The 26,568-nt window shown below is 33.5% G+C and overlaps 1 protein-coding gene across 7 annotated transcripts in view; it reads left to right on the top strand.

Annotated features, from left to right (window-relative positions):
- Window positions 1-3,456: 3,456 nt before the first annotated feature.
- Window positions 3,457-26,568, top strand: part of LOC123683888 (proton channel OtopLc) — a 50,739-nt gene continuing 27,627 nt past the window's right edge. For 3 of the 7 annotated variants that reach the window (XM_045622872.1, XM_045622876.1, XM_045622878.1), the window contains exons 1-3: window positions 11,897-12,117; window positions 21,771-21,950; window positions 23,062-23,183. In XM_045622872.1, coding sequence (XP_045478828.1) covers window positions 12,028-12,117; window positions 21,771-21,950; window positions 23,062-23,183 — 392 coding nt within the window. In that variant the 5' untranslated portion in view covers window positions 11,897-12,027. Of the gene's footprint in view, window positions 3,602-11,896; window positions 12,118-19,040; window positions 19,512-21,770; window positions 21,951-23,061; window positions 23,184-26,568 lie in introns of those variants that run through there. The other 4 variants (XM_045622877.1, XM_045622873.1, XM_045622879.1 and 1 more) reach the window with 4 other exon arrangements.

Raw genomic sequence — 26,568 nt, forward strand, 5'->3', positions numbered from 1 at the left:
ATGTAAAAAATAAATTCTCACACGAATCATTTTTGAGATTAATTATTGTATATTTCTATTCGACTATTATGAGTATAATATACGAATATCAAATATTGGAATTGATTCGTCCATAAAATATCCAATAAAATGAAAATTTTCCTCTTCCTACGGAGAAAGTCTTGAAATCATTAAATATTAACGGAAAATTTAAAATATACGACTGATAATAATATTTCTACGAATTAGTAATTTATAGAAGTTCCAATAAATTCAATTTCATTAGCTAGGGAGGCATTTGAAATAATCACTATTACATGTACCTACTGATGTAATTTTATACTACCTATAGCTATTATTGTGTCAATCAAAATGGTTGGTGATGTAAAATTTGTTGTGCCATAATGTTTATTTGAGATATATTAGCTTGTTGTGACTATTTTAGCTAGTTTTAAATCATTTGTTATTAATTGTTACCGTTTTATTATCGATATTATTATTACTTTGTTCATTATTGTGGATAGGTACTATACGTAAGTAGCTTATGTACGATATATGTTGGAAATTTAGATTTTCTGGATGATGTTTTTTAATATAATATAATCTGAATATTACAAGTAGTGTTTTTCTCAAATTTACTTCCATTCATCGTTATGAAAATATTAATTCATTATAGATTTCATGTTTCATACAACCTTGATCGACAGATTAACTCTTTTGTTCTGGATTGAAATCTACAACGTAACAAAAAATGTACCTAACAGAATTTATTTGTTCGTGACATTCACCACCATTTCTACTTGACCCTATTGGGGCATTGAGTACATAAACTTTTAACTTTTATACTATGACCTAAGTCTGGCGTCGACAGGTTCTTAGACAAAAAGGTACATGTCAGTTTAAAATGTACAACCTAAAATCTTTGATTTTGGTGAGGATTGATTTTCGATGAATGAAGGCGTAAGTAGTCAATACAGAGTTTTACAATAACAAGATAATGTTATTTGAGCTACTTTCAAGAAGTATCATAGTAAGGAAAGCTTGCAGAAACCTATCACGCTGAACTTTGAATGCCGTAAAAAAATATTGCACTATATGTCATTATCTTATGAGTAGGTATGATTACATGATAACAATGTAGGGGGATTTTTTTGTGAGGTGAAAAATAAGCATGCATACATTATATCATCTAGACGGAGAACGTGTTTTATCAAGTCAATAGAAGCTATCATGGATCTTCTGTACTTCCAGCTGAAGAGATAATCATACCATTAGCTAATTACTGAATATGCAGAGGAGGGAAATTGCGAATAAGAGAATGAAAAACACAGAGAAGGGTTTTACCAGACATAATATGAAATATCCATTGTGGGATATTAGGGTTGAAAGAAACAGCAAATATTAAGCATTACGAATTTCCTACGAAACATCTGTAATTGATCCAATAATAATAATTTCCAAGACATAAATTTTTGTCACAATAGACAAACATATATTCTCAAATTTTGACGTATGTGATGTAGAAATATCTAAGTATAACTTCCATCACTAAATATTTTTTTGAATAACAAAATTGAGTAGTATTCGTATATACCTTCTACAGGTTACTTGATTTTTGAAGCGGTTTGTCAATTTTTAAATTTGGAAGTCTTACAGATTCACTTAAAGTATCCATATGAAAGGTTCTAACTTGGGAGCAGGACCTGGATTCTTTATAGAAAAGGCCATGTAGTGAATACTAGGAAATTGACAGAAACTATGGTAGAATTTTACACATGATCGATTCGATGTTATCAGTAGCATAGCAGAGATATGTTACATCCTTTTCTTCGTGTAGAAAATGGGGAGCTCTTGCAAAAACTAATGACACAATTGTTTGTCGAAAAAAGCATAAAACAAGCAATTGAAACAACAATTTTAGAGAATTTAATTTTATCTTTCGGTTGAAGGTGTCTCTAACTAAAAAATGATCACATTAAATGATGAAGGTCAAATGAACGCAATCTAATATAAAATACAAAATTATGACAACATTGTGTTAAAACCATCACTATCTGATACGTGTTAATGATTCTGAGCAGTGTTTGAAGCTGTTTAAGTACAATAAACTTGAATTTTTGCGTCGATATGTGACAATGGATGAAACATGGCTCCATCATTTCACCCCGGAGTCCAATTGACAGTCAGCTGAGAGGACTGCACACGATTAACCGAATCCAAAGCGAGGAAAAACACAACAGTCAGCTGGCAAGGTTATGGCATCAGTATTCTGGGATGAGCAGGGTAAAATATTCGTTGATTAACATCAGCAGCGATTATTATATAGCGTTATTGAATCGTTTAAAAGATTAAATCGTTAAAAACTGCCCCATATGAAGAAAAAAAGGTGTTGTTTCATCAAGACAATGCGCCGTGTCACAAATCATTGAAAACGGTGAAAAAATTACATGAATTGGGCTTCGAATTGCTTCTGCATCCATCGTATTCGCCAGATCTGGCCTCCAGCGACTTTTTCCTGTTCTCAGGCCTTTAAAGAATGCTCGCTGGAAAGCAATTTAGCGCCAATGAAGAAGTAATCGCCGAAACTGCGGCCTATTTTGAAGAGAAAGATAAATCGTACTACGAAAATGGTATCAAAAAGTTGGAAGACCGCTGTATCGCCCTCGAAGGCAACTATTCTGAATAATAAAATCGAATTTTGCCAAAAAAATGTGTTTTACTGTGGTAGACCGGGGACTTTTCAATTAGCCTATTAGTTTGTAGTACGAAAAAATAGAAGATATTGAAGGTTTTGGCACAATGTTTTCATAATTTTGGTATTTTTATTAGATTGCTTTCATGAAGTGGACTCATTTGACCTTTATAATCTCAAAGGCAACCTTTCCTCTGCAACAGGGTGTTTGATAGGTGGAATTCACTACCAGGCTGGATAGCGGACGCCCCAAGTGTGAATACTTTTAAAAATTTGTTGGATGCACTTTAATGTCGTTTGAGCATTTTCTTTATTTTAGGGTATTGGTGTTATGTAAATTTTTCTGTATTTTTTCCAGATAGTTATAGGCTTGTATGCCTCCTCTCTTATCCATTTTGTTATAATAATAATAATAATAATTTAGAAATATGGGCACAAAGTACCCTTAATGTTGCAGAGAATTCTGAATGTGGATTTTGTGTTAATACTTAAGAACAACGAACTTAAGCATGGTGTTCTACAACCTCAAATTGGTAAGAAAGTAGTAGCGGTGATGGATCAAAAAGACTATGAATCCGTCCCTGGGTTCTTCCGGCAAGGGCGCCTCTCTTCCATTTCCGCAGGGCCGGGGGAAAAGGGATGCGGCCCTTGATGTTGGGGTCACGTGATGTCAACAAAGTGAGGGAACTTATATGTGTAGCAACAGCTTACTCGAAATCGAAGAATTTCAACTGCGATGCATTTGTAGTTGCATTGCGTTGCATCAGAGAGTTCAAACACCCCCGCCTGTGAAGATTTCAGCGGCGTCACAAGTGAAGTTTCGAATAACTATAAATGTATGATTGATTGTTTTTGACATGGTTGAAAAGCGCTCTTTGTCCCAGTGGTATTTGGTGGTACCAAGAAAACAGTCATGTTCGTTGATATGTGGTGAGTTTATTCAATTTGAATTCTAGTAGTTTTGATATTCGGGAATTGTGAAAAATTTTTGAGCGACATATCGTTAATTTTTTTTTTTATTTTGAAATATTTTATGAGGTGGATATTTTTATGACTATTGTATGTGTATTTTTTCATAAATGAGAAATATATACGTGAATGAATTAATTCAAACACAATCATTTCATAATAAAAAAAGGACCAATACGTAAAGTCAATAATAATAATAAATCTCAGTAATAAAGAGTCGTTCTCATTAGGAAAATAATGAAAAATTGAGTCACTCTTTGAATTATAAATGTTCATCTCATTATATTTTCTCCGCAGTTAAAATTAACAAGTAATGAAAGAAGGTATAATTTGAAATCTAGTCTATTACCTAAATATGTATAGGAGATAATTTGGAATCATTTCAATCGATAGACATTTAAAAAAGCGGATTGATTCTTACCCTGTTGGACTTTATCGTAGTTTCCAACTAATTCATTATTTGTATGCTAATTTCCTCTTCTTTCAGCAATATTGATTTTCGATTCTTTTCTATCATACAAAATTAAATTCAATTAGAAATTCAAATTTATTCATAGTGCTGTTTAAGCCTTGAAAAAAATTCAGAAAGAAAACTTGACAAGTAGGTTTGAAGTTATTAGGATGATTTTTATGCAGAATGTCGGGATGAAATTAAGTTTTACAATAATTAATCAAGAAGGAGATGAATTTGTGATATTATTGAAGAGGACAATAGTAAACAGTTGAGTTCAAACCGAAGCTTTTTAAATTTCGTAAAAATTTTCAATTATTGATTTCATAAAGCGTTTATGAATAGAGTTCAGCTTATAGTTTGAAATTTACGTCTGTTTAATTTAATCTCTGGTCTTGATAGTGTAATCAAAAATAAAAATTTACACAAGTGATTATTTTCAGTTGAATTTCCTGCGAAAATTCAAAATAAAACCTGAAAATATCTGGCTTAAACTGATGTTTGCTGCCATGTTAATATAAAATGAATCGATCCACGTAATATGCGTCGGAGAGCACCGCGACGCTTCTTTGTTCTGTGATCAACAGGTGGAAGGAAATACGGGTTTTAAATTTATTAATATACTGATACCGTTCATGATTATACCTCTGGGAAACGACGGAATTGAATTTAGTTGATGTTATTGTGGCGCCTATAGATGTCAGCACTGAATTTGGTTCAGCCACGTGTACAGGGTGTCCCAAATTCGATGATTTATACCTAATCTGGAGAACTACTAGACGAAGAGAAAAAATCTTCGAGGACTTCAATCTCTTTTTTGGAAATTATAAGATGTTGATCATAGATATCTTGATTCGTTCTCGAGTTACAGGTCGTTTGTGAAAGAAGACGATTTCAAATATTTCGCTATATCTTCATTTCTCTTCGAGATATACGAAACATTTTGAAACTTTTTTTTCCAGTAATTTTAATGGTTTCTAAAGATTATATAAATTAATTATTAATAATTAATAGCTAAATAGATTATATAAATGAATTACAGTTTTAGAGATCTAGACAATAGTTGTGTTTTTTAAATGGGACACTCTATATATGACTTGATTACAATTATACAATAGAAGCAAAATGAATTAAATCTCAAAATAAATGGAAAATATTTATGAAGGGTGTTTTTTTAAGAGCTATAGAACTTTATATTGCAATAAAACAACGATGGATCATTCGATTGACATGAATTTTATTCATTGGCAAGAAAATATTGTGGCATTACATTTTAAATATGATTTCTGGCATATGACCGCCACGGCTGGCTCGGATGTAGTCCAATCTGGACGTCCGATTTTCGATTACTTTTTCCAACATTTGTGGCCGTATATCGGCAATAACACGGCGAATGTTGTCTTCCAAATGGTCAAGGGTTTGTGGCTTATCCGCATAGACCAATGACTTTACATAGCCCCACAGAAAGTAGTCTAGCGGTGTTAAATCACAAGATCTTGGATTCAATAAATCGATTGTGGCACGAGCTGTGTGACATGTTGCGCCGTCTTGTTGGAACCACAGCACCTGGACATCATGGTTGTTCAATTCAGGAATGAAAAAGTTAGTAATCATGGCTCTATATCGATCACCATTGACTGTAACGTTCTGGTCATCATCGTTTTTGAAGAAGTACGGACCAATGATACCACCAGCCCATAAAGCGCAACAAACAGTCAGTTTTTCTGGATGTAACGGTGTTTCGACATACACTTGAGGATTAGCTTCACTCCAAATGCGACAGTTTTGTTTGTTGACGAAGCCCTTTAACCAGAAGTGCGCTTCATCGATAAACAAAATAAAATGGACGCAGTGCGCGATACGTATTCCGCACAGAACCATTATTTTCGAAATAAAATTGCAATATTTGCAAGGGTTGTTCAGGCGTGAGTCTATTCATGATTAATTGCCAAACCAAACTGAGAATAAATCACTTGCGGCTGCGGCTGCGGTCGCCATCTTGAACAGTGATGCCAACTTAAAGTTATATACCTCGAAAAAAACACCCGTTACATAGTTTAGGTGTCTCGTAAAAAGATTGAAGACCATATCTATAAGAGGGTAATTGATTTCTATGATCAACAGTATCTTTTCTTTCGAGATAATAAGATTTCAGGAAGCTTTTTCTAGATATATTGATTCATCCTTGTGTTACAGGGCGATATTTCGCTACAATTTGATTTTGTATGTTTTATATGGTACTCATGAGAATGAATCAACATATCTATGATCTGCTCATTTCGAAAAAATGAATCGGGGGTCCTTGAAGATTTTTTCTCTTAGTCATATAATTCTCGAGATGCTTTTCTTGGTCATTAAATTAATTTTTTTTTTCTGGTACGTTTCCGGGGTGACAAATCATGATAATTTTAACTAAGTTCTTGAAACTAAAGAATCGAAGAAATATTCTTTTACTGATAAAGACATTTCGATGATAGCATATTTTTAATTCCTCAATGTAGGCATATCCAAACTCTTCAGAAGATGGTATTTGATTGCATAATTTAAAGCTATTCATTATTTAGGAGAACATTCGAATTTATGTGCTTTATGTTTTGGCACAAAAAAAATTAAGAATATATGAATTACTGGTTTCATTGATATTGATGATAGCTTGTAACTGATTTAAATTTTGTTATTTTCTGTGATAATTCAAGATGTGAATATAGGGTGGTTGCATATTATTAGACACAAATATTGGTTTATATGATGAATTATAGGTGTTGAATTGAAAATCAATCTAATAATTCTCTTTTGCGCAATAAACAGCAGTGTTGCTCTAGAATGGGATATAAAATAAAAACAAAGTGGTTGTAAACATAATATTTATTGCAAAAAAAGCGCTATTGATTTTCTCGCATAAAATATGAAAATTGGATGACCAGCTTAGACTTCTGTCGATATGGCTTCCAAGAAAATTTGTGCAATCAGTTGAAATTAGTATATCATTTAAAAAAGTCAATTTTCAGAAAAAGCCTCTCATAGCACCTTATCATTTAAGAATCTGAAGGATTATTATTGAAAATTTAACGAATACGAAAGTAGCCCGATTTCTGAAACTATTTTATCATCTGAACCGAATGTATGAGAAACATTAACAGCTTTCTTTATTGGATGAGAAGTTAATTCGTCAACTATCTCCATGTCATCGAGTTATTTTTATGTCCTTTGAGATAGTAGTAAGTGGTAACAGCTCTTGAGCTGACAGTTCTAACCCAGCTTTTGAACCATAAACGTGGGAGCTTAAAATGATCTGGTTTAAAAATAGTCTAGAGCTTCTTTACGGAACTAATGAAGTTACTGGCATGAAATCTGGAGAACTTTCAATCAATAACTCAATTATTTGATCCATTTAGTTGGTTTAGGTTTGGAAACTATAGTATTAAAAAGAGATTATTATTTACTTATATTTTTAAACGTTTATCGCTTTATCATTTCGTCACAATACTGGTCATTTTTTGATTTTGAGCCACAAATGGTCTCAAAGGATTAGGTTCAATTCAGTAATGTCGAATATATCTGTGGTCACAAAACGGAAAGATAGATATTGTGGGTGTTGATATGAAATAAAATATTCTGTGATGAAGCCGAATTGAGAGAACGCATCCGCAATTCGTCTTCATCACGTATGGGTGTTCCGTATACTTTGTATTTTAGGCAACCCCAATATTAAAAGTCCAGAGGATTTAGGTCTTCATGTACCCATCCTTGGTACAGGCAGACTCGTTGCTCCAAATGATCTTATAAAAAAATCTGGATCTGCATGATGCTTTCCAAAATTTGCCAGCAAAATTGAATTTCGTTTAGGTGAATAATTATGCGAGTAATATTTTCGCTCGTAAACAATTGCCATTGTTCACTAAGCAATGCAACATCGAAGATTTCTTAACAGAATTGACAAACTTGATTTTGTCAGAAACGTACCCATTCGGATAAAAACAGCCATATCTTTTTTCTTTGAATAACAAATGACTTGTGTGATACCTCTTTGAAATCTCTATAAAATAGACAATTTATTGGTGTAATGTGCAGCAGTAGCTCGGTACCTTTTTTCCACTACGATGGGCTAAACTTCATGAAGAAAATAATCCACTACCAAAATTTCCAATAAAAATAGTTCTCATAGCCCCCCTTTAAAATTTTTGGAGGATGTTTTTAATGTAAACGTTAAAATCATTCTTCAGCAATATTTTACTGAAAAAATTAACCAGAAAGATGTAAAATTGTACCAACCGTAAGGGCAAAACTATTGAAAGGGGCAAAATTCATTATTTCAAAAAAAAAAAAAATATCTCGAAAACGGTAAGACTTTTATAATGGGAATTTTGTCATAGCAGGTGGGTTATCCTTTGATCTACATTCTCCCTCGGTTTGACGGGACACCAAGTATATCCATAAATGTAAAATTTCATCTTGAGCGTATCTGTTGTCGCTGAAATATTGAGCATGTTTTCCGATATTCTTTCTGAATTTTCTCTGGTTGGGGTCACGCGATCAACATAAAAATTTGCAAAAAAATTGTAATTGATATTCTTCATCTAAATCCAAAATTTCATTTCCATCGAATCAGTAGTTTCGTTTTCTTAGTAAAAAACTGTGACGCACTAAGAATCTCAAGATGTTCATGAGCTAACTGTAAATTCTCTGAAGCCGATCATCATAGACGTATTCACCCTCAATGCCAAGCTTTCGCCATCCTACCCCACGTCAAGATTCCATATCGGGGAGAGGGTGAGTGAAGTTATTCCCCTAGGACGTTAACGAGGGTGGAAAATACCCCAATCCATGTGCTATAATGTGCCAGCTCGCATCCTCAGATTATGACTCTTTCAAGCCTCAAGTGAATCTTGACTATCTGTACTCCTACTTCTAGAATACTTCATACGAGACCGTCGAAAGTTGAATGCGAAATTTCCATCTAGAAAGTGTTGGTTTGAGTTTTTTCGGCAGTGTACCTACACTTTTTCCGAACCAATCGATTATTCATAAGTTCCAGTATCTGAACACACCTGCTGAATCATGTTTTAGATATGTTTTTTGAGGATTAGTACCCTTGTTTTGGCAATTTGATACGTGCGAAATTTCAGATTAGACAGGGGCGTATTGGTAGTTTTTTATTTTACGTTTTACACCTCTGGCTCTACTTTCACAATTTGAAGCAGTATTTTAATTGACTTTTCTTGTGTTAAAAATGTAGTGAAGGGGTTCAAGTAAGAATCTGATATTTTCATGTCTTGGTGCTTGATCAAAGAGCTATCAAATTGTTCGAACATCGGTAATTTTGAAAAATTCTAACAAAAATTCTATTTTGTCTGTTTTTCATTGAATATTATAAAAGAAAGAAAGAGCAGCCTAGGTTTGATGTTTATATACAAGTCCATTGAAGAGTTTCGTGGTGTGGTATCATTAGAAAAAACAATTGCGTTTTTTCGTTTTAGCATCATATAGATGAACTTCCTAAGTACTAATGCATCTCCTATTTATGTAGGTTTTTTTCTTCAGGAAAATTATTTGAAAATTGTACTTGGTGAGGATGCATAGATAATTTTTTAAATGCATATATCAGTATTGAAATATGGTGGGAAATAAGAATTTGCAGTTTCACCAACAAGGTCGTAAAAGCTCAAGACTTTTACTCAGTGCAATGAAATGTTGCCGATATTTTCACCTTGAAATATCTGAAGCTGCACCCATCTGAAATTCAATTGAAACTAGGGTCAAGTAGCTTGACATTTTAACCAACTACTTGACTTGAAAATCAAGCTCGTGAAAAATTACATACTTGAGCTTGACTTGACTTGATTTTAGATATTTATTGCTTGACTTCAAATCAAGCTACTTGATATTACTTGAGCTTGATATGCACGCGTCACATGGCATATATTTCTGCAATCTCGTGCGCGCTTAGAATAAATAAGGGAATTCCTCGAGCGCCGAGAGACTGAAGCATTCGCCAGTGTGATTTTGTTAGTAGTTTTCTCACATTTCTATGAAATCTATTGGTAGATTGTGGTAGTTTCAGAAATTTCTTTCCAAACTTGGCCAAAATGGCCAAGATTTTTTATCAAGGCCAGCATATTCAGTTCCTTTTGGAAGACAATTTTCCAGAGATGCTCTTAGAGTTACAAAAACCTGCAATAGGTTAGGCGACAAATCTATAAGATGCCTCATGTGTCTTAGATTCTGGATGGAAAATTATGACATCAAACAAAGCCTGGATGTTTCTCAATATCAATAAACTTTAATTCTTTATTTTGGTATGATTTATAGTGGTTTAATTTATGTTTATATTTCAAAAAAGTTGATATTTTCGATTTTTTTATACAATAAGTTTAATAAATAAAAATGTTTTTTGCAAGGTTTCTTCTCATATCAATATTTTTTATTGATGTGACACTACACAATAAAACTTCTAAAAATCAAGTAGCTTGATATGAGTACTTGATAAATAAATACTTGACTTGTGATTGAAAACTACTATTGACTTGAGCATGACTTGAAATCAAGTGAAGCTCAAGCCAAGTAGCATGAAAATCAGTCCAAGCCGTGAATCCCTAATTGGAACCCCAAGATGCCATTCATAATAATAATAATAATCCTTTATTCATGCTAATATCTTAAGATTTACATTCGTCATCTTTACAAATTTGCTGTTACCTATATTTGCTTTCCAAAGAATTCTTCCAATGAATAAAAACTATTATCAATGAGATATTTCTTAATGGTGAAACGGAATTGTTCCTTTTGGTTTCTCATTGATTGAGGCAACTTGTTATATAGTTTATATGCCCAGAAGTTCGGATCATTTTTTGTTTTTGATAATCTGAAGAATTCATTCCTGACATCCATACGTGCTCTCGTGTTATAATTGTGAACATCTTTATTTAGCAGTTGAGTGTGGCTTTCATGAATAAAATAAACACACATGGAACAGTCATTATTTCAAATTTTTTATAGGAAATTCTTCAAACCGCCTGAAAGTCTAAATTATCCATAATACGGATAACTTTTCTCTGCAGTGAAAAAATTTTTCCTGCATGTGTGGTGTGACCCTATACTAAAGTACCATACTTTATTAAAGAGTGACACAGAGCATGGTAGGCTGTCAGCAATGTTTCAATAGAGACTTTAAGTGCAAGAGTACGGATAACAAAAATATTTTTGCTCAGTTAGAATAGGTTAGGATTCGTAAACCAGGAAATTGAGCGCTTATAAACGTTTACCAATATCTTGTTTTCGGATGAAGCTCATTTTCACCTTGATGACAATCCGAACGCAAGTTTTTTCATAATCAATAAACTTTTTTCGACAATTTTTTTTTGACAATCGGCTTATTTGTTTTCAATTGCCTTTCTGAAAATAAACTTTCTTTCGAGACACCTTTTATAGAGATAGGCTGAATGACTTGAAGACAGTGTTAAATCCACAAAATTTTCTTCGAGAGGGAATTCCAACATCTAGAGGAGTAGTGTAAAATTTATTTTGATTTTAAGAGTTTTTTTTCTTCGGGGGAGGATATCAGTCATGTTTCGGGGGGATTATACCCTCCTGGATTCAACACTGCTTGAAACTGTTCGAGACATAATGATTGCTTGAAATTTCGTGAATACGTTCCTGCTTAGGCAGTAGGCACACCAGGCGCCGTAGACTGCGTGGCGACGGACGTCGCGTAGGTGGCGCCACCAATTTTTCACGTGACCACCACCCGAACTAGGACGACTCAACACGTTTATTTTCTCTCTTTCTAACCAACAGTAGGTCTTTAGCCCAGTTTCTGGTAACGATCACCGTGAAACTAGAACTTTGTAGCACATAACCTGTTCCGATTGCAACTGTACGTAACCGACTTTTCCATGCGAATTTTCTTCACAATGTGACGAATTCCGTTCGACAATGAATGAAGGCGGCTATGCTGGCAGGAAGCAAAGAGTCCTCGCTTAGCGATCAGGAAAGAAGTCAGGATATCATTAGATGCAAAGCTAGAATCGTGAGTGAGATTCAATATTTTTCTTTTGGATGAGTTTTCTCTATTGGTTCCACTTGTTAGGGCTTTAAATTGTAAGAGTCATAACTCAATATAGTACTCATCTTGAATCATTACACATACCATCTACTTCCAATAGTTATCTGAAAAATATCGAAATTGGTAATTTTGGTATAAGAATACACGATACACGAATGTTGAAAGCTAAAATTTATCGTGATAAATTTATACCCTCTGTTATTCCAAAATCAATTGTCTAATGGCCGGAGAATCAGCTGATTTGACACTGAATTCAGCAGCACTAAGGTAAAAAGTAAGAATTATAATTGAGATTAATTTTTTTGCCATGGTTTTCCTTTCTTGGTTTCACTTGTTACTTTTTAGAAAGGGAAGAGTCAAAACTGAATATTGTACTTATATTTGATCATTACACATACCAATCAGTTTGAATGAAAATATGAAAAATATAGAAATCCACATTGGATCAAAATACATTAATGTTCAAAGCTGAATATTTTTCAGGTAATGGTATAACTCTGTTACTTTAAAATCAATTCTACCACGGTAGAAGATTCAGCTGACTAGACATTAAGTTCAGCAGAAAGAAGACGTTAGGGTGCCATCATTTAGAATAGGGAGTAAATTGAATTTGTTTCGATGGTTTTTCCTTTCTTGGTTCAACCTGTTAGATTTTGAAGTGTAAAATAGTTGTAAATGAATATTATACTTCTCTTTGATCACTTTTAATATCTTCCAGATTTGAATGAAAGTTGAACTTGCATTTTGCATCGATATTGAAATACATTGGCACAAAAACTCGGCCATCTAAAATTCTGCTGATTTTCGTTGTCCAAGAACTTTCTGAATTTTTCATGGAATTCAATCATTTCTACGCCAAATTGAAGATAAATTCTTTGGTATTAAAACAAATTTCAGAAATATTTTCCAAAAATGTTGATAGCTTATTCATACATGTATTTGGTGTCCAATTTCTCAACACCCTGTGGAACAGTTCGGGAAATTTGAAGAGACATACCGAAAATAACGTAAACAAGTAAGGAAAACTCCGCATATTACAGTCATAAAGAAAAATCAGTCAGAAAAGGTGATAGTGATCAAGTCGTATGAATAAACTTGAGCAACTTCATTCACTTCACATTTTTGATCACTGATGGTATTCATTCATCTTTGTTGAGGATGCAGCTACATTGAAAGCATTTACTCTATATTGAAACCTGATTCGGCTCTAAAAGTATAAATATTTCGACTAAACTTGTAGGGGTAGTTATTAAGGATTCACGGCTTGACTTGATATTCAAGCCCAAGTCAAGTAGTTTGAATATCAAGTCAAGCCGTGAATCCCTAGTAATTACCATCTTCACCACCACCCCTGTGTATATTCAATTTTGACATGTCCTCAACATGGTTAGATTACGTTGTCAGATTGTGATATATTTTCAAATCCACTATTTTACTATATCCTTATGAATGTATATTATATTGAATGAAATATATTTATTTGAGTGATTCTGAATGAAATATGCAAATTTGAATATTTGGAACTCGATATTTTTCCTAATTATCGAATTTATAATAAGCAGAATATTTATTATTTTCTGTAACTACCTGCTGAAATCCAAGGTTTGGCAACTTTTGCTCTCCCAGTGTCATCGGTTGTTCCACGTCGTTAGACGCGCTTGAAGTTTGTTTTCTGAATTTCTGATATATTTAGGTATTTATTTCAATATATTTTGAGTTAATATGAAACGTTGACTCTCTATGGGACATAAGAAGTGTGTTCTTTGTGGAGAAACCCGCGAATTAAGTAAAATATCGTATTACTGATATGTTTTTATTTTTTTTATATGTCGAATTTGATAGTTCATGTTGGGGACAAAATTTGCTTACTCAAAATGACATGTGCTCCCTCTATCTGGGAAAACCTTTGTTTGATACTATTCTTTGATCATAATAAAAAACTACAGGCATTGTTACGAAATGATAGAGAGGGATCGGTTCGATCACTCAAATATGACGAATAACATTATTTCAACTGAAAGTCAAAATTCATAAGCAGAATTTCCTGAAAAAAATTGCCTGATCACGAGTTTGAACAAGCGCTCAAAAGATCCTGACCTCGCGTCAGAACCCTTCTCATTTTGCGAAGCGGTCAAACTATTCTTTGAAAACTCATCTCTGGAATGATCGTTCGAATTGCCGGCCGTTGTCAACCGAAAAGCGCTGTAGCAAAATCGTTGAAAGGGATGACCAGAATGAGCAGAAATTGGAATTGGCTAACTGGCAGGACCTCCTCTTCCGCGCAGGATCCGAATGTGATTCGGGGTCGCAGGAGCGACGACCTATTAGCAGTATCTGAATGTTTACTAGCACACGCTTGTTTTTGTTGTCTTATTTTTCGTGAAAAACTGGCACAATTTCCGCTTCTTTAGATGCACCATCACACCGACAGTATATGCATATTTACGCCCGTTCGAAATGCTATTTTCCGATAGGAATTGCTTTTGGGATTAGGCTGCTGATTCACTGTCAGCAGCAGGAATCGAATCCTGCAATTGATAGAGCAAACAGCTGAGAGGGTGAGTGGAGTGTGAAAGAATTATGATGAAACGGTGATGTTTGTTTGCAGAAATATGAGGAAAGCACTGACTTAGTGTCAGGAGCGTTTGAGAAAAGTTCATTCATGCGCCCTTTGAGACAACATAACAGTAAAAAAATATATCTGAGATGTGATTCATTATGATATCATTTTTGGCGGTTAGTTTATTAAGATGAAGGATTTTGATGTCCTCAAATACGTCCATCCGTAAACACGATAACTATAGAACGGGGAGACCTTAGAAACTTGTTCGTATTTGGGCAAAATCCAAAAAGGTGTTCCATGAACATGGCCGTTCTGAGTTTTATTTTTCTGTTAATTTTGTAACAACTAGATCAATCGAAATGATGTAATTTGATGAAAAACAACAATTTCAAACTTCATGCAAAATTTCATGTAGATTGCCTGAATAGAACCATAGAGAGTTCAAGATGGATATGAAAAAAATCTTTCTCTAATTCTGTGGTTATTCCGTTCATTCTTCCACATGTTGTAGCACAAAATCGTGCGAGAATATATCAGAAACGCATAGTTTTCATGGTTATATTTTATTATTATATGTTGGTACTTCGAACTTTCCGCCACGGCTTTATCTGTCAATTCATCAATTTGCCTTAAAGAAATCAGTTCTGCCAACCAACATTTTTCAATGCAAAAATCACTAAATGATATTTATGGAAATATTTCATGAATTAAAAAAAAATGCAATGAATTGTAGAAAATAATGTATAATACTCGTACAGAAGGCTCATTCTACCACTCGTTCATTCAAAAACTCGCCACTTCGTGGCTCGTTTTTGAATTTAGAACTCGTGGAAGAATATCAATGCCTTCTGCACTTGTATTATAAATAAGTATTCTCTACTTCTGAGGCAAATCTGTTCATTCTGCTCACAGAGTTAGGACTATTGAAATAAGTCGACAAATTTGGACTAAGCCAAAGTTTCATCTATATATTTAAACTTTATCAAGGCAACTGAGAAAACAAACAAAATATGTTGTGAGTTTGAAATATTCCTACCAAACCAATCATGAGTTATATGTCATATTTCATTTAATCTAGTTTATAAAATATCGACATTTGTATTGATTCAGGTTTGTAGTTCGTTAGAGTAATTAATTGTTCATTATTGTAAAGACTTCTTTCGTTTCAGTTATTAAACTACATCAATACGTGTTTGTGTAAATTTGGAGATCACCTCCAAAGATAGCCCTACATTGAAAGTCCCTGAATTTGAGACTTAAATTTGAAAACCACAGAAATTATAGAGCGATAGCCACATCCACAGAAGGTATGCACTTTTAAAAGAAGAAGAGCAAATTTGTTCATGGTATCTTTGGTTTCGTCAAAAGTAGCATGATATCGTGGAAACATCTACTCACAATCGAAAAACCACGCGAAACCATCGAGTTTGAACACCTTGTTTAGGTACTGAGTAAACTTGCAAAATTGAAAATGACATTTTTCCCAACATAAAATTTTCGGTATAAATTATTGTTCCTAAAAATGATGAGCAGACTGCAAAAAGTGCTTTGTATTCAATGAATCATTCAATTGAAATTCAACGAAGAGTAGGTATATTATACATATATCATATTAACTTTCGATGGAAGGTTACCCTGAGGTGTACAAGCATGAGCACTTGATATGCAACGTCATGTATGAAATAATAACATAATCCGTGATGAAAAGGAAGGCGGAAGAAGCGTAGCCCTATTCGACGTAAAAAGCATTTCCTGTACTTTCATCGTGGTGTTTTGAATGAGGTTTGTTGTTGAAGAACAATCAACCGTAGATTTAAAAAGGTTTTTTTTTCATTGCTGGATGTTCAGAGGGAAATGGAAACAGAAAAAGTTTCATTAGATTTCCTGTTAATATTCTCCTCAAAAAAGATATGCCACATTGTTCCACAGAAAGGAATTCTACAAATATTTGGTTTTCGAGCAGCAAGCAATATTCTCAGATGTGATGAGTTGATTCAGTAGTATGAGGATCAGTTTTCAGGATTATTAGACTCTTTTAGATAGCTAACGTTTCGTCAATTTTATTGACATCATCAGGGCGATCTGATTTTCTACGTTAACTATACAATCCAAACATCCCCAACGGGACAAACCAAGAACTTTCTAACAATCACTCAAAACATAAAACTCACTTATTACGTTTATTTATGAAGGTGAGTACTAAATGAAATGAAACTGTTTTCAGTCGTTTTTGAGCGACGCACACGACTTCGATTCTTGACATCACTAACTTGTCCCAACAGCTCAAATTTTCAATATTATTCAATTTCAAATATTTGAAAATTACAAAAATTTGCTACTTGCTTGACTGCTGTTCTTCTGAAACAAGCGTGAAAAGATTATTTTCTGACAAAACCCTGGCTTCATCAGGTTTACATTTCCAACTTTGATCATTGTAACGTGTTTTCAAGTTCATCATTAATCTATCATCATTTATTCATTACCATTCTAACTGATACTCAGTTTATTCTGTTCTATGGTTATGTGACGAGTTCATATAACGGATAGATCTTTTTGTCACGCATGGGCACTTCTTCTACTTATATGTGCCTATCAACATCACATTTAATTCAGAAAAACTTCTCGTCTTCAAGGTTGAAAAAAGAATCTTCATAGCTTACCGCTAATCTATTTTCTTAATGATAGTGATCAGCGGATGACGATTGATTCGGAAAAATCAAGGTCATTCTATAATGATGCTTTGGTGGAAATAAGGAGTTATACTTTGAACTGGATAGCAATTCAACCTTCGCAACTATTTATGGAATGTAGATAGAACGTTGAAGTTGAAGCTACATAAATTTTTCCAGATTTACATTTGTATTTGGTGCTATCGAAATTGAAAAAAGGGTCCATTCATAAATAGGAGGCACTACAGATGCATTGAAATCAAACTAGTTTGATTTTACTCACAAACTTGACTTGACTTGAAAATCAAAATTTTCATGTAAAAAAGTTTGACTTGACTTCTGTATCTTTAGTTTTAGCTTGAAATCAAACTTCTTCAAACAGTTTGAAGTTTGAATATCATATTGCGCAACGTGTCTGAAGTTGTACTCTGCTATTACGCAAATAAGTTATAGTTAATACGCTTGGCTTGTTTCGTTTTTTTGAGTATTCGTTGTGCATTGTGTCTGAACTCGAAATGTCTGAATCTGAACTTTTTTATGTAGCTCATGTAGCACGGAATACGTATCACACTAAATTGCGTCTGATTTTGAAGACCCCTCCTCCAAAAATTATGAGAAAAAAAATCTGTAGACGAGGCAAAATTAAGCGACAAGAAAAAGAAATATACAGATTTTTTTGATGTTGCAGCAGGCGATTCCTAAACAATGAAAATTGTAAACAGCAAATTATGTAAAAATAAAAAGCGTTATAAAATGCCAAAGCGGAACTAGTTCTTCAACGATATTTGATGAAGAGCCACAAAAAATTGTATGAAGCAGAATTTTCGCAGTAAGCAACACCTGAATAAAGTATTACTTGTGGCAGTACCAACTTAAAACGTTGGATCCAAATTGTCAAAATAGTTTTTGGACGGCAGCTACTTTATTCTTGAAGCTGAAAATATGCGGTTTGTTTTATTGTACTAATTTATATTAGCAGAGGGCTCTAGTGCCAGATTTATTGTTTACAGCATTTACTTAATTTGTAAGAAGTACGGAAGTAAGAACTTCACTTTTCACGAAGAATTTTGAGTTGACAAGTTGGAGTTCAATAATAAAAAGTTTCAAATAATGCACATTATTTTCTCAAACACCAACATGCAAATTTTCAGCACAAAATTATGATTAATTTTTTATAATCTTCTATTGAGCCATCGCGTTGAATCACCCTGTATAAAATTTTAATTTCAGGCTTCATGCAAAATTTCCGTCTTGATCAGGATCATAGAAAAATCAAGCAGAATATCGAAAAAATATTGAGGAAACCACTGATTAGAAGTCGGGAGCTTTTGAGCGTTTTTTCATTCATGCGTCAATTGCACCCATGGAGACCAGTTAAATAGTCCCTAGTCCCCGAGGATGCAATTGACGCATGAATTAATGAGCGCTCAAAAGCTCCTGACTTTCCAACAGGGTATTCCCCATTTCTCAAGTTTTTTATTTTTTATGATTTTTTTGAAAGATCCGGACATAGATGATTCTCATAAAATAAAACAATGGTTTTGTAGACCTACTATGTTTTCTTCAATTTAACAATCTTAGTGAAGTTTATTACCATGAACCCGCTCTATCTATTCACCTTGAATACAACATTTTCTGACATACATCGAAACTTGTAGTAGGTCGGTTGGTTTTTTCAGTCTGTTGTCTCTATTCCATGATAAATTACTCCATCTACTTACGTAGAAGATGCCGGGTTCTGTACAACTCGCATTTAGCAATTCAATGTCACGGATTGGGGATTACCTTTCATAGCGGGTATCTTCGATTCTTTTTTTTCAGTCTACAGCGATCCTTCGTCTTTATTAGTGAGACTTTAATGTCGGAATTATATAATGATAACGGAGTTCAATGTCTCGACTCAAAGTGAAGTGAGATAATCGATTTGGAATATTCATTAGTGTGCTGTAGGTGATTGTTATGCGAAAAGTGTGCTATGTTTATGGATAAGTGTGGATTTACGCTGCTGCACAGTGGCTCTTATTGCTCGTTGAGTTTGGCAAAGAATTGAATTTTTTGTGTGCTCTGTGATATCTGGTATAATTTTCAAAAACTGCTTGTGAATGAAAAAGAATTTCAATGAAGCAGTGAGTATCTAATTTTGTCTTTTCTATGTTAATTTCTGGTGGGTTTATTGAAACAAAACAAGATGGGATAGGTTGAATTGCATTTTTAAAAACTTTTTGATATGAGTAACAATAATGAGTATATTAAAAATTGTTTCCTTGACATTTTGAATAGATTGAATCACCATGAGCAAAGCGTACCTAATTGCCATAGATGAATGACAAATTTCTTAATGATAGAGTTTACACTTTGTTTCTTATTCTTCACTTGAAATCTCCTGTTTTAATTCCTAAAAATCTTTGTTATCATTTCATTGAGCGTCGCAAATCGACAAGGGAATGAATATCATGAATTATTTCCTGGGAAACTTCATTCTGAAGAATACTTCATTAATCAATAAACTACAAAATATGTAGGTACTTTAATGCTCCTCCAAAAATAACGCATTCGCCAATATCAATCAAATCAACACAGTATTTTCAGAAATTGTCATCAGTACTCGATGCGAATAATCATTTTTGTCTCGAAGTGGCTTTGAAAAAAATCGAAAATGTTCGATAGGATTTGCAGCTTTTGACCAGAAATTGGTAATTGTTATATAAGTTATCTGCATCATATAAGTATAACCATTTTCTAGCAGTTTATGGATCAAAGCCATGAAATTTCAATACTGCAATCATTCATCGTTCGGATTATAGAATAATAGAATCATTTCTAGAGCGTGCAAACTCATTTTCATATTTTGTATTGTATTTTATATACAAATATGTATTTCTGCCTACAAAAACATGACTTGTGGTCACTTTCTGAACAGGTTCATTTTCGTTGTCAGAGCTTTCATTTTCCTCAGTGACATCAGCAATTATCTCATCCTCTTCCTAAAACTCGGTATACCTACCTATCTCAATTTTCTTGGTCATCACCTCATTTCTATTTTTGATTTTCTGTTTCATCTATTGGATTTTAGTACAATTTACTCTGTTCACTAATTCCAATGAATCAAAACCTTGATCTAGTCCTTCTGCCAATACTGTCAAAGGAATCAAATCTTCTGAATTTCATTCTTCCGTTCGGATTGCAGAGTTCAGGCTGTTCGGATTATAAATATCATTTTACCAATTGGGCCGTTCGGATTATAGGATACTTCGGATTATCCGGGGTTCGGATTATCCATACATTACTGTAGCTGTCAAATTTTCCTGCGGGTAAACTCGAAAAAACTGCTGACAGGTACATCTTTCCCATCTATAGAAACCATTTTTAATTCAGAATTGAGCGTTTGTGATTGGTGTAAATTAAGACGAGAGAAATAGTCGAGATAAAAGGCATGGTCTCATAGTTTTGATTTCATTTTAGTTTTGATTTTGAATATTATTGAGATTAACGAGAAAATATTTTTCCTACAAGAAAACTTTTTTTCTGGTAGGATGTGAATGTTTTGGAATCTCAATTGAAACATGAGCTCTTAAATGGGCTTTATTGACAGAATTTCATGGGAAATTCTCTGGAGTGTAGCTTCGGTTGTTATATTGTGAATTTTTTTCATTTTTATTATAAAAAACCCTTATAAAAATCTTATGATTAGCTATGGCTTAAGAAAAGATAAACCGTGAAGATTTTTCTTCTTCAGCTAAAATTGTTGTAAAGAATAATGATCAAAACAGCTTTTACTATTACTACTCCAAGTTGTATACTTCAAAAAATGTTTTTGCAAATGTATTGAATTGTAGAATGACTTTATAACCAATACAACATAATTGCTCAATTGGACGAGATATAGTTCATTTCAAAGTATCATCTGATTAAAGCTCGTACACAATATTTTTCGAATATATATTGTTTGTTTATGTTGATTCCCAATCGGGATTAGGCACCGATAGTTCGTATCAAATTCCGAATATGAAACAGGGAAGATAAGATAAAAACTAATAAACATTGCAATTCGATGGTAATTCTAAAGTAATTCAATAACAAGACTATTAACGCCTTGTATATTTGTTTCATCTGAAAATAAGGAAGAATGAAATAGATTATCAACAAAGAGCCAGAATACGAATTGGAATAATCCCAATAACTGAATAGAATATAATGTGAAAAATTGCGAATAACTGAATTGATAATGATTCATTCAATCGATTAACATCTATCTAACTACTACAAATTTTCAAATCGCTATGACTAAACCAATTTATTTGATTACCTACTTTCATCATGCATGCGTTCATTTTTGATTATTATCTGGTTCAACAAAAATCCAATATTTTTCTTCTTTTTTTCAGTATAAACTCAACATGCAGAGGTGTCCTTACATCCACGAGATGAAGGAGCGCCTTTTAGGCGAACAAATATCCTTAGATCCTGCTCCCAAAATAGTACCAGCTCAGACCAACAACAAAATGGAGCCATCACCTGCACCAATTCAACCAATACAACAACAGACGGTAGCTACCATAGTTAGGGTAAGATGAAAGTTTCAATCTCAATTAAACACCTTTTCTCAGAAATTTGACATAACGTTCTGGTGCATACTTATGCATGTTAATACTTGTAATATTTTTATCGCAAATTTCTATCTCTTACATTTTCGGGACTGCTGTAAATAACAATTCACTCAAGTGGTGATATTAACCTGTGAAAACTCAAATTTTTCACAAAGCTTGAAATATTTAAAACTACAGTCCATAGATTCCGGGCCTAATCAGTTAAAACATTTTTTTTCTTTAAATTAAACTGGAATTTGTAGAGGTCTGAAAATATTCAAGGGAGAAAGAACATTGGCTCAAACCCCAGTATGAAACTTTTCAGCACAAAATTATGATTAGTTTTCCATATAGGAAATTTCAAATTGTATCGAAATACATGTTTGTTTTCATCCAAACCCAGAATAGATCTATTATGTTCGTCTATTATTAGACTGCATTCAAATTAATACTGTGTATTCTATTTCAACTATCCTGATATTCTCATTCACCCACAAGAACAGCAGGAACCAATTGAGTTCTCCCAAAATACAAGTAATTTTTTTATGCTTCAATGAGAGATAATTGAATTAATTCGTGAACTGCTACCTATTTTTTCGCAATTGTACAGGGTGTGTCAAAAAAGGTGACCCCGTCTCTAGGATAGGTAGAAAACTGAAAAATAATTGGGGTTTGCTTAATACAAAATTTTCATAACGCCATCCGTATTTGATATAAAAGGCGTTGAAGAGAAAAAAATTCTATACATTTTTCAAGATTTTGTGTTCCTTTTAATTTCAAAATGACGAATTCGGTAGAAAGAAAATTATGCATTTAGAGGGAGAATATTCACGAAGAAATCCGAAAAAAATCTTAATATCTCAGTCAAATAAGAATTTCAATTCAGTGTTTTTCCTGAATTCTATTTATGTAAATTTAAATAGAGAAATATTTTGCGTTGAATGAGGTCATATTGAACGATAGTGTAAATTTTGCAGTGATTTAGTTCAGAATTTTTTTTTAACTTTTCAACTGATCTTCCTTCATGGTAGGTACCTATAATTTGTGTTGCCTTCCAATATTTTGAGATTGATATTATGTTTTTTCGCAGTTAAATGCTGATGGTTATGGTTCTCCAACACACCACGTCGCAGATAGGACACCTCTCATGCATAGAGATATTGTGGAAGACTTATCATGTCCTGAGGATTCACAATTTCCAAAGAATGCTAAGTGAGTTGATTTTTAATTCTAATTAATCTACACATTGTTGGTCAGTCAACAGCGAATATTATTCGAATTGGGGAATACGGCTTTTGTGATAGCCAGCATTTTATGAAAACTGATCAAAATGATTGATTTTTATTCGATTTGAATTTTGGAAACTTCGATCTTCACGATAATTTAAATTTTATTTACAGAAGTTGAGAGTTAATACATTATATTATGTTATAGATATTTTCGGTTTTGTAATGCTATTATCTCCCGATAATTTCTAATTTACTCAAGCGTATCATATTGAATCCATCGCAAATATCATAAAAAGTTTAAGGAAAAGCTACTATGGAACATGAGGCTCATCGAATGCTCTCAAGTATCTATGGAGAGGCCGCTATTAGTGAAAGAACGTGCCGAGAGTGGTTTCAACGCTTCAAGAACGGTGATTTTGACGTAGAAAACCAGCATGTACTTGTGATTATCCATATAAAATTTCATAAAAATCGGATAAGTAGAACGCGAAATATTTTGATTCCGAGAATTTCACGTTTGCCCATGCTCAACGCACACTCTATATCTCAAAAATTGAAATTCGTATGCAACCATCTGAGGTCTCAGTAGGATACCTACATATTTTAAATTCCATCAAAATTGAATGAGAATTGTAAAAGTTACGGCTGTTACAAGAATTTGTGGACACACAGACAGACAGAAATCAAAGTTGTTCAAAATGCTCCGAAATGCAATTTCCGAGTGAAAATATTTTTTTTAATTTGAAGGATATTATTTTTATCCTAGAAATGATCACAACGCTTCCTCTACTTTCGGATGCAACTGGTGTAACTATGAGCAAACATAACATGAAGTATATTCACTGGTTATTAATAGGTACACATAATTAACTTGACGTAACAAAAGATTGACGTAACCCCCTTTTCCTTAATCAGTTTTCAAACTCTATAGTATGGAAAATGGCAACTCCAGATGTGTGTGATTATATCAAGCTATTTCAGTATTCCTTTGAAATTATAGTATTTCCTACGTTACAAGACTCTCAATAATATTATGTTTATAATTATAAACTTTATTTTGATTGGTTTGATTGTTTATTTTCTCTAGAAGATCATTTGAAGTGGAACCAATGGAATTTTTCGTTTCCTAGTCAAGAATTGAAGAAAAATTAACAATTGAAGAACTCAATCGCGGTATTCCATTCTTGAATTGGATTGAATTTGAGGACAGATTCGTCATCAGAGAGTCGAATCTTTGGGTTATCGCATTTTCGTGGGGATTTTTAAAATATTGATGGACAACAAACGTGAACTTTATTGTAGTACAGCACTTGGGAACATCCTTGAACACACTCAACTGGTCATCACCTCGTAATTTACCTCACTGCACCAAATTATTCTTTTTCCAGTTTCATACCTGGGTTACAAACATAAAATCATATTGTACACCGTTAATCTCTTCTTCCTTTTCTTATTCTCTAAGTTGTATGCTTGCGCAATGGTGCCTGCACACTTCTTAGGGTATGGGAAAGATATTCTCTATTGTATCTTATTGAGACCCCTATGAATGAGAAAATTGTGTGCACAAGTATCGAAGTATCACGAAAGACCATTGTTACACTAATGCAGGTACATATATATTAAGTATTGTGACGACATTATGTCTAATTGCTTTTTGTCGCCACAAATCTAATTACCGAATGAATTCTGCAGCACGATAACGCTATGAATACTCATTAAAAACTTCTCGAAAACCACCATATTTTTTTCATATGATACTGGAAAACTTTTTAGCCTGTTATCATTTTGTCGATAATAAAGGGTGTTTTTTTAGATTGACATGAATTTCATTTATCCGCAAGATAATCTTGTGGCATTACATTTAAAATATGATTTCTGGCATATGATCGCCACGGATGGCTCGGATGTAGTCCAATCTGGACGTCCAATTTTAGATGACTTTTTCCAATATTTGTCGTTGTAAATCGGCAATTACATGGCGAATGTTGTCTTCCAAATCGTCAAGGGTTTGTGGCTTATCCGCATAGACCAATGACTTTACATAGCCCAACAGAAAGTAGTCTAGCGGTGTTAAATCACAAGATCTTGGAGGCCAATTCACAGGTCCAAAACGTGAAATTAGGCGGTCACCAAACGTGACTTTCAATAAATCGATTGTGGCACGAGCTGTGTGACATGTTGCACCGTCTTGTTGGAACCATAGCTCCTGGATATGATGGTTGTTCAATTCAGGAATGAAAAAGTTAGTAATCATGGCTCTATACCGATCACCATTGACTATAACGTTCTGGCTATCATCGTTTTTGTTAAATCGGTCGCCATCTTGAACAGTAATGCCAACTTTAAGTTATATATCACAAGTCTCGAACGTAATATGCTAAAGATTTGAAATTTTCAGAGTATATGAATTTCGTTGATGAAATGATGATGAAATTAAGCTTTATACTTTTTATGACATTGCCCAAGACCAATCCGCACATTTGCTGCTGTATGTCCTCGATAACTTCACGAATTTCATCTTCATGGTCTTGAATCTATTGACCCTAACGAAAAAAGTCTATAGGTCTTAAACCAGAAGATCTCGGTGTCTAATTGTGATCACCTCTTCGAGAAATAACATGACCAGAAAACTCTCGCAAAATTTCGCTTCTTTCGTTGCTTATGGGGCACGTAGAGCTGTCTTATTGAATATAAACTCCATCCATATTAATATCTTTCAATGGACTAGTTTAGTGATGTTGATAATACTATATTTGACACGATAGAATTAAAATATAGAGCAAAACTGATAAATCAGTGAAAAAAATTTGAAAATCCATCAATAAATGACTGAGAAATAGATTATTTAAATTTACGTATTTTAGCGCGGAACGTCTTTGGTCTCCGACTCGTCTGTGACGTCACGCCACTTGCCTGTGATCGCTACATCATAAATTTCGTTTGAATACTTAGCCGCGCCAAGGCTCTCGCGCCGTTTGTAGTTGTACAGTGTAGTTTTAACTCGAGTTTTGTTTTTATGTCACCATAATGGAAGAAGGCTTCGTGAAAGGACAAAGTGACAATTTGCCTAAAATAGATATATTCGCAGTGATGGAGTTTTTTTCTTCAAATCCACCTTATGTCAGTGCTGAAATAAAAGGAATTAAACTCTTCAAGTAAGTATCTACTTTTGAGTTTGCTTCATCATGGTTCAACTTATAACGGTGATTTATTTAAAAAACGTTTCATAAACAGTTTGTAGTTGAGTACTGGTTGTTGAAGTCTATCCAATATCAATGGCAAAACATATTTATGTGAGGAGTAAAAAGTAAAAAGAAAAAAAAGTAATGTTTACTGCCCGTATAAAATCCGGTATGAATCAATTCTAT

This window comes from Harmonia axyridis, chromosome 7 (assembly GCF_914767665.1).
Source record: "Harmonia axyridis chromosome 7, icHarAxyr1.1, whole genome shotgun sequence".
NCBI classification, from domain to species: Eukaryota; Metazoa; Arthropoda; class Insecta; order Coleoptera; family Coccinellidae; genus Harmonia; species Harmonia axyridis.